Genomic DNA, 10,072 nt, shown 5'->3' on the forward strand with positions numbered 1-10,072 from the left:
AAATTTTTTTATTTTTTATTTTTTTTGGCGGGAGTTTTCTTTCAAGGGGCCATACAATGATTTTCTTCTTTCAGAGTAAACTATATCCATATAAATGATCTTATATTACCTTTGGGACACAAAAAACAAATTATTTATGACATATTAGTTATTTTTGTGGACTCCTTTCATACTCGGAAGTAAAATGACTCGATCACCGCTAGCTCGAGCTAATAGCTTTGCGGGGAAAGTGTTTGTGTTAACCTGGGGGCGGAGCAGACTCTTCCTGAAAGGGGCCGTCTCACGTTGTGACATCAGCACGTTAGGACTCGCTCGTTTTGGTGGGTATGGGAGGGGCTGCTGTTGGGAGCACAGTTTTTAGAGGATTACTCAGAAATCTCTGAACAGATCAAAATACGGATTTGGGGTTCTTTATAGAGAGGAATGAACATTATAAACACTTAAAAGCTCAAAAGTAGATTTCTCATTGTATGGTGCCTTTAATACTGAAGAAAAACACAAAAAATGTGTTGACTCTTCCTGAATATGAACAGAGCGAATGTCCAATATCCAACTGACTTCACTTGACTACATTTTTCCAGGACATTTAAAGATCGTTTTAACCTTAATCTGCAGCATAAATGTTTTCCAACCTTCATATTCTTGCAAGACAAGCGGTTCTGGAATTTCATAAATTAGAAATGCAGGTTTTTGTTTTTTTCTCTCTCCCAGACTCCATCTATCTAGGTTACCTTGGATGAAACTCATGAGGCCCGTCACTGTGAGAGTGCCTCCCTAATGATATCCACATTCGAGCGGGATCGTCATGTAGTGTTAACCATGGATTACTGGTTTAACCGGGCATGATGTGATCCATTAAGGAGGGAAATCTGACTAATCCTTTTGTGTCCCTGTATTTAAAAACTACAATGGTTTGTCTTCAGTGTTGAAAGCTTCATAAATAAATAAGACGTATCTTTATTTTTAGCTCCAGTTTAAAATGAATTCCGTCATCCTGCACTTTTGAATACCTTCTTAAAAATGTGGTTTATGAATTTAAAAGGCCAGAACTGTAAGCTTTGCTTACAAATAACAATAAATTTCACCCATTTGGTCCATTTTTAAGCCTCTTGTTTGGCTTTTCTTGCTTAAGATCCCAATTCTTGTGTTCAAGTGTGTCCAAAATGAATATTTGAGCAAGAATAGAGTAAAGTACACCTTGTTAACTTGTGAACATGACTTTGTGTTGTCCGGATCACACTGTTCAGAGGGTAGAAAGCAGGGGTTGTGGCAGCAGCGGTCCTCTGCTGCCCCCTGTGGTTAGCATAGAGCAGAGCATGGCTGCAGGAGAGGCCGGGCCTGATGATGTCACTCCTGATCTATAACTGATGGATTTGTTCAAATAATCTGCTTTTATGGTTGAATTAAAATTGATCTGGTGGTTAATAGGAATGTTGTTGTGCTTCTGCAGACTCTCTACATGTTCCTGGCTCTTGCAATCACATGTGATGAATACTTTGTTACATCACTGGAGAAAATTTGTGAGGTAAGTTTGTTTTTTGTCTACAAAGTACATCTGAAGTGCTGTTAAATTCACGCTTCTTCTTCTTTGGTAGAAACTAGACCTGAGTGAGGATGTTGCCGGAGCCACGTTCATGGCAGCTGGCAGTTCAGCACCAGAGCTTTTTGCATCCGTCATCGGTGCGGTACCGGCGAGTGTGAGACGCGCTCCCAGATGGTGGGTGTCGCCACCGGTTCTGACTGGTTGCCTCCGTATGTGCAGGTGTCTTCATCACCCACGGTGACGTCGGGGTGGGGACCATCGTCGGCTCAGCGGTTTTTAACATCCTATGCATCATTGGTGTGTGCGGGATCTTTGCAGGACAGGTGCGTGCGAGTCACACTTTCCTGCTGCTTCAGGTTGTTTATTTTTGGCCAGAACACGTATGAAAAGTTTCTTGCTGAGCTGAAACATCTGAAATAAACTCAAGTTGAGAGAACAAGGCAGCAGAATGTGAAACAATGAAGGGATTGTGATGGTTTGAGGAACAAACATGGATTTTTAAGCACATTTTTAAGACTTTTAGTGATACTTTTTGTGAAATACTTTCACTGCATGAATAAGTATCCTAAAAATAGAAAAATACCACTAATCTTAGGAATCAAATAGGGCTGGGCGATAAAATAACGATATATATTGCGATAGACTTTTATTTTGAAGGGTCCAAAACCTGAATGCTTATGAAGCAGTGAGACATCTGACAAATTTTAATAGGATCCTGACAAACCTACAGGATTCATTACAGGAACAGAAAATTCAATAAAAATAGTTTCTTTATCTGAAAAAGCTGTATCATTTGCAGTGCGTCTTTTATTTTGAAAGTATGACAGGATATTAATAAATCTAAACAACCTGGTCATGATTACACGTTTCTTTTGATGAATATAAAAAAATAAAACGTACTGTGATATTTTTTGAGCTGCAGTTTGTTAAAATTTGACAAATATAGTTATTTGGTTTATATCGAGATATATATCGTTATCGCACAATATCATCATAAAAAAGAAAAATCGGTTTTTAACTACAGAGCGTTCAAATTTAGCAAATATAATTATTTGCTTTATATTGTGATTATATTATTGCCCAATATGAAAAAAAAACTATTATATTTTTGAGCTGCAGATTTCAAATTTCACAAATATACATTAGTTATTTGGCCTTTATTGTGATATTTATCGTTATTGCCCAACATGAAAAAAAAAAAAAAAAACTTTTGTGATATAAAAATTCCATATCGCCCAGCCCTGGAATCAAATCGCTGGAAAGTAGAAAAAAGTTTTAAACAAGAGGAAGGAGGAGAGGGGGCGGGGTTTCTTTGTGTCAAGTCCCGCCCACAACTCAGGTGAATTTCTAATGAATGACTAGAAATTGTCCTGGAAAACGACACAAATTTAAATTTTTGGCTAAAACAAAACGGCATAAACATTCAAAGGTCACTGGGAACACTTTAAAATAGATTAGAACCAGTTTGTTTCAAGCATCAAAGCACAAATGATGCATAATAAATACGAATGTGTGTCTTTCTCTCTGACCATGATCCATGAAACGACACATAAAGGATTCAACGAACTTCTTGCCGATACGATAGTTTTTCACATCCGTAACTGATACTCCTGTTATTCCCACTGAACTGCTTGATTTTTTTTTTTTTTTTCTCCCCGATGCATATCTAATATCTTTAAATAAATCTAATATCTATAAATAAATCATGGTTTACATGAATGCAAAGTGATGTCGGAGAATAATTAGGCATCATATTATAGATTGCTTGACAGGAAGTGGGAGGAAGTGAACTTATATAATTCCTACTTTACCACTTTCTTTACATGAATGATCAATATTCGGTTCATAGCTTAAATTCAGATATTTAAACCTTTCTAACATGGATTCAGGTCATTGTTATGCAAGTAGACATAATACAATTTCAGAATTCATTATTGAATATGCAGGTGAAGTATAAAAAAATCCAAAATATGTGCACGTTTTTCCTCAGAAAAGTCATTATCGGTACTAAAAGTCAAAAGATTCTTGATTGATTTTGAGGAAAACTGGTAGAGCAACAACAATTTTTATTTTTTTTTTTTATTTAAATCTGAAGGTTTTGTTGACTATTTTATTAAAGCTGGTCCTTTAATGTCATTTTAATTTTATGTATAAATGTGTAAAAACGACTTCTCAGGTGGTCATGCTGACCCGGTGGGCGGTTTTCAGGGACTCCTTCTACTACATCCTCTCAGTCGTGGCTTTGATTGCAGTAAGTTTAAGACCAAAATCCTCCCAGTCCTGATTCACTCTTCACTAAAAAGCTATTTTTTTTATAATTTCAGTTCATCTATGACGAGAAGATCGACTGGTGAGTTATTAAACCGTCGGATGTGAGCGTAAAACGACCCTCAGACTCCTCACTCGCCCGTCTCTCCATCAGGTGGGAGAGTTTGGTGTTGGTGGTCATGTATGCAGGATACATCCTCGTCATGAAGTGAGTTCTGCTCCTGTTTTTTTATGCAGGAATGTTAAATAATCACATCCAGCCTGGTATTATGTAAACTTGTGGAGATGCTCTGCTTGCACAATGCAGAGGCTTCGTAGCTGCAGGGGGAGTTCTTTCTTTCTGCAGCTCCTGCTCTGATGGAGACAATTTTCCACTACATGGCTGTAGAATTATGTGAACTTTACGGTTTATTTTGGGGTTTATCTGCAATTCTTAGGTTTATCTTATAGAACACAATTTTAGCCAAATTTGACACAATTTTAAAAAATTCTTGGTAAAGGTGATCTCCATGAAGCCACAGTTGTCTGCTGTCCCGTTTTGCTCCGGTCCATCTGGTAATCGGTGTTGCGCTCCGTGGCAGCCTGCTCGCTCAGCCAGAAGAGTTTAATCTTTCTCCCTCCGCAGGGCTGGGGGGCGCGGGCTTAAGCAGATCACTCCTTGCCTTTTCTTGTTTGGAGGAATAAGTGCTTTACTGTAGGATATGCTGTCACCGCTCCCAAAATATCCACCGGTCCATTTTGACTGAAACGGCCCAAAATGGAGGAGAGTGGGTTTAATGTGGCACAGGCGTGCCCCGACATGACCTCTTCGGGTCAACTGGAAGGAATTTATTCTCCAGACAAAAGCATTGATTATAATAATATCTGACAATGTTGCTATTTTAATATGCTGTTAGAAAATGTTTAATTCTTTTTACTAGCTAACACTTTGCAAAAATGGACCCCTCAGAAATGAGTAAATCTTCGTCAGATTTTCTTTAAATAAGCAAAAAAAATCTGCCAATGGACAAAAATGGTCTTATCTCAAATTAAGATTATTGAAATCTTTCCTGATAAAATTATTTTTCTTGCAATAGGATTCGGGTTTTGCTGTAGACGGCAGACTGGTGTCCCTCACATCTCCAGTTCTTAAAGTACTGCCATCTCTATTCAGCCTATAAACGAGGTTCAGAATTAAGTTTTATTTTTTTTTTTTTTTTAATAATGGTAAATCTTATACTACTCTACTTAAATACTGGACTGGTCAGTTGTTCATATTGTAGTTTGGACCTTCAAAATGCTCCAGAAAGTCACATTTGACTGAATAAACTGGAAGTTTCTCAGTGCTGCCCTCCATAAATTTGGATTAAAATATCCACAAATTAGACTTCTACTAGCTTTTTTTTTTTTTTAAGAAGAATCTGATTACATATATCAAACATCTTACAGCAATAAGACTGTATGAGAGCATTACAGGAATTAAAACAAAACAAATCCATCATAAAATAAGCCTTTATGCAGATGACGTATTACTTTTTCCACAAAATTCACAACAGTTATTCATTTTTTCTGAGCTCCTAGATTTGGCTTTTTGTTTTTAGTTGGAGTTAAATCCGTTTATCGACTGAGATTCTGAGCTCGGTGGTGCAATGATCTGATTTGTACCAGAATCTGCTCATTCTTCCACTGTAGATATACTGTAACTGCTGTTTTGGTTACAGATTTGACACAGAAAAACATGAGTTTTTATATTGGTAAAACAGTATGAATATTCATAAACAAAAGGTGTGTAAAGGTAGAGCTGCAACAACTAAAATCAGGTTGTTATTTTATGTTAGAAAGTGTCAAAACATCTACAAACGTGCAAATATTAAGTATTAAATATTATCAAACGCTAGTTGAAGTAGAAGGGAATGAGTAATCCTTCAACAACGGTTCAATATTTAAACATTCTTGTTGGAAGAATGAAACAATTTAGCAGAAATTAGATATTTTTTAATCTAGTAGCTTCAAATGGGACTGATTAAAAATTGTTTTTACCATGTTTTTGGGGCATTTATCTCATAATCCTGGACATATATTAAAAATAAGTATTTGATTTTTTTTGTGTGTGTATTTTATCTTAAATGTTGGTTCTTCCCTCTAGATTCAACTCCAGCATGCAAAGGTTTTTCACAGGGAAGTCCAACAAAAACGTGGCCAACGGTAACGCTGCAGCCAGCAGTGAGATGGAGGACGGTAATGCTTGTTACTATGTTTGGGATGACGACCCGTCGTCACCTTTACTCTCACCAGGTGAGGTTAATCAGACAGGCTGGGATAAGAAAACGTCTTCTTTTACTAATGAAGAACCTTTCAACTAACAAGAAAATGCCAATTTTGACTTTTTATGGTTGTAATTTGAGCAATTCCTTATTGATCCTTATAGTAATAACATAAGATAAGTGAACTTCTAACATTCTCCTCTTTTATGTCCTGCTTTAAAACCTTTTAACCTTTCTCATTTTTGGCTGCAGTGATGCTAACATGCCTGTCTGCTTAGCCTCGCTTAACTTGCTCTTGTTGTCAACAGCGCAGTGTGTGTTTTTGTGTGTGTGTGGCGGCGTTTTCTGCTTGCTTTTCCAAACTGCCCGTCCGTCTCTGGAGCGCAGACCTCCGCACTCCTGATGTGGTAACGAACTTCTCCGGAGGAAATGTTGACGCCGGTTCTGTTTACACAGATAATTTATGTGCATTGGAGCATGCATAATAAGACAAATAAATGGGTTATTCCCCAACGTGGAGATCTTTAAAGCTTCAGTCTGACTCACAGCCAGTAAATCGGCTTTAGATGTGCCAGAAACAGATTTTTTCTTTCTAACCTTTTAAACTTCTGTTCTATTACGGTTCACTTTGAAACCTTCCATGTCAGAGTTTTAAAATGTATCTAAGTCAGCACAAAAATATTCAAAGCTAGGAGAGCTTCAAAGCTACATGAGATAATTTGGGGGAGGCTATTTGAAGTCTAGAAATAAAAAAAATATGTGCACAACAGGCTTATATTAACCAGCCAGGCATGCAGTGTTCCTAAATCCAGATAAATCAGTTAGTTTAAGGAAAAAAAAGTAAAATATCAATTACTTTTATCCAAAGTTTTTAATATTCCCTCTAGTTTACTCCAAGAATTCAAATATTTAAAGCTTTGGTTTTCTCTCTACTTGTCAAAACAGTGAAAGTCTGACATCTAGTGGTTAGAATCGGTACTGCAGAAGCTCCTGAAAGTGCAAAAATGTTTCCAATAAGTCCAGATTTACAGCTATAAATAATGAGCACAAATTAGTAGCTTATAAATTTGTTCATTTAATAGATTAAACAAATTTTTAATTAGTACAAGATGTACTTTTGCACTTGAAAGACGTATTAAAGGAAATAAATTTGCAAAAACTTTAAAAATTCAGGCAACTATTGTGCTCAAATGATTATTATTCTGAAATCCAAACCTTGTTTTCATAAGTTTGAATAGCTAATGGATGTGCCCGACGTTTACAGTTAAACTGTGATTTTAAGCTTAATTTGATGAACTGGTTTCTGTTGGATTTGAATGTCTTCAGTCAAACCGTCCAAAGCGTACAGTCGTGGCTCCGTGGTCATGGTGGATGAAATCATGAACGCCAGCCCGTCAAAGTTCCGGTTTCCCGAGGCGGGCCTCCGTGTCATGGTCACCAGTCACTTCGGACCCAGAACCCGTCTGCGGATGGCCAGTCGTCTCATCATCACAGAGGTACAGCGGGGCCTCCGTCCTCCTTGAAGGATGTTCTCGCCTCGGCTGACGGCCGCAGACGTGGTTTTAAACGAGAGCGCTTTGACTGAGTTCCTTTTTCCTGAAAGCGTCAGAAGTTGGTGCAGACGGCCAACGGAGTCGAGACACAAGTGATTGATGGGAAGGTGGAGATCGAGAACGGAAACGTGCCGGAGGACAAACCCACTGAAGCCGAGGAAAACGACACCATCTCGCCGTTTCATGTTCCAAGTACGCATGCTCTTCATTTCTATGACTAGTCTGACGGATGACCCGATCCTTCAGGAAGTTCCTAATCCTGTGGGGTCATTTATGGCTTACATGCCTGGGATTTACTGGGAAAACTTTCAACAATTGTCAGTGAAATGCATTTATATATATTTAACTAAATTATTTTTGTAGCTTCTATCTGTTGTAGATTCAATGGTGACATAAGAAAAATGACTTGATATAGTGACGTATCATAAAACTCAATAATTTATCAAACTCATTTAAATGGAATAAAAATCATTAAATATTAGATTTCCTTCCTTTTGCTCCCTAAAACAAATGATTTGCAACATTTCAATTTGTAGTTGGAAAAATATCATTAAAAAGGAGTTAAATATTGAAACTATTTATTGCCAGATGGTTTACAGAATAAGAAAATACTTGAGATGCAGAAAAATAATTTTGTACAATAAAGTATTCGGCCAGTTTACAAACTAAAAATGTATATATATATTTTTTTGCAACTTTAAATCTCGTGAATTCACGAAATTAAGTCGTGAATGTACTAAAATTAGTTGTAAATGTACTGAATTTAGTTGTAAATTTACTCAATTTAGTTGTAAATTTATGAGATTCAAAGTTGTGAATTTACAAGATTTAAAGTCGTAAAATTACTTAATTTAGTCGTTTATTCACAAGATTTAAAGTTGTAAAATTACTTAATTTAGTCGTTTATTCACAAGATTTAAAGTTGTGAATTTACAAGATTTAAAGTTGTAAAATTACTTAATTTAGTCGTTTATTTACAAGATTTAAAGTTGTAAAATTACTTAATTTAGCCGTAAATTTACAAGATTTAAAGTCGTAAATTTACAAGATTTAAAGTTGTAAAATTACTTAATTTAGCCGTAAATTTTACAAGATTTAAAGTTGTAAAATTACTTAATTTAGCCGTAAATTTTACAAGATTTAAAGTCGTAAATTCACAAGATTTAAAGTTGTAAAATTACTTAATTCAGTCGTTTATTCACAAGATTTAAAGTTGTAAAATTACTTAATTCAGTCGTTTATTCACAAGATTTAAAGTTGTAAAATTACTTAATTTAGCCGTAAATTTTACAAGATTTAAAGTTGTAAAATTACTTAATTCAGTCGTAAATTTTACAAGATTTAAAGTTGTAAAATTACTTAATTTAGCCGTAAATTTTACAAGATTTAAAGTTGTAAAATTACTTAATTTAGCCGTAAATTTTACAAGATTTAAAGTTGTAAATTCACAAGATTTGAAGTTGTAAAATTACTTAATTTAGTTGTGAATTTACAAGACTTAGATTTGTAAAATTACTTAATTTAGTTGTGAATTTACAAGACTTAGAGTTGTAAAATTACTTAATTTAGTCGTTTATTCACAAGATTTAATGTTGTGAATTTACAAGATTTAAAGTCATAAATTTACAAGATTTAAAGTTGTAAATTCACAAGATTTAAAGTCGTAAATTTGCAAGATTTAAAGTTGTAAAATTACTTAATTCAGTCGTTTATTCACAAGATTTAAAGTTGTAAAATTACTTAATTTAGCCGTAAATTTTACAAGATTTAAATTTGTAAAATTACTTAATTTAGCCGTAAATTTTACAAGATTTAAAGTTGTAAAATTACTTAATTTAGCCGTAAATTTTACAAGATTTAAAGTTGTAAATTCACAAGATTTAAAGTCGTAAATTTGCAAGATTTAAAGTTGTAAATTTGCAAGATTTAAAGTTGTAAATTCACAAGATTTAAAGTCGTAAATTTGCAAGATTTCAAGTTGTAAATTCACAAGATTTAAAGTCGTAAATTTGCAAGATTTAAAGTTGTAAATTCACAAGATTTAAAGTTGTAAAATTACTTAATTCAGTCGTTTATTCACAAGATTTAAAGTTGTAAAATTACATAATTTAGCCGTAAATTTTACAAGATTTAAAGTCGTAAATTTGCAAGATTTAAAGTTGTAAAATTACTGAATTTAGTTGTCAATTTACAAAATTTTGTCATAATTTTACATAATTAAAAGTAGCACATTTCCAAGATTAAAAATGCTAGATGTTCTTTGGTGTGATGGGGATAAAGTTTAAATGGAACCAAATTCTATGTACTTTCTGGATATTTCTTGAATTAAAAAAAAAAGAAATCAGTTAAAAGTATTTCAAAATACTCAGTTTATCTTACCATAAGCGTGTTGTTGTTCTTGCGGCGTTTCTCCTGCAGGAGGCATCGGCAGCAAACTGAAATGGTTGTTGTCGTGGCCTCTGCTC

General features: G+C 34.8%; 1 protein-coding gene across 1 annotated transcript in view; it reads left to right on the forward strand.

The window, feature by feature from the left end:
* slc24a4b (solute carrier family 24 member 4b) overlaps window positions 1-10,072 on the forward strand; it is a gene marked incomplete in the record, with an annotated part of 40,281 nt that overhangs the window by 27,535 nt on the left and 2,674 nt on the right. The window contains 10 exon segments of the mRNA XM_024291248.2: window positions 1,451-1,525; window positions 1,596-1,680; window positions 1,763-1,866; window positions 3,720-3,794; window positions 3,868-3,893; window positions 3,966-4,019; window positions 5,937-6,028; window positions 7,381-7,550; window positions 7,658-7,799; window positions 10,026-10,072. Of these exon segments, the coding sequence (XP_024147016.1) occupies window positions 1,451-1,525; window positions 1,596-1,680; window positions 1,763-1,866; window positions 3,720-3,794; window positions 3,868-3,893; window positions 3,966-4,019; window positions 5,937-6,028; window positions 7,381-7,550; window positions 7,658-7,799; window positions 10,026-10,072 (870 nt within the window).

The sequence above is a fragment of the Oryzias melastigma genome, linkage group LG24 (assembly GCF_002922805.2).
Source record: "Oryzias melastigma strain HK-1 linkage group LG24, ASM292280v2, whole genome shotgun sequence".
NCBI classification, from domain to species: Eukaryota; Metazoa; Chordata; class Actinopteri; order Beloniformes; family Adrianichthyidae; genus Oryzias; species Oryzias melastigma.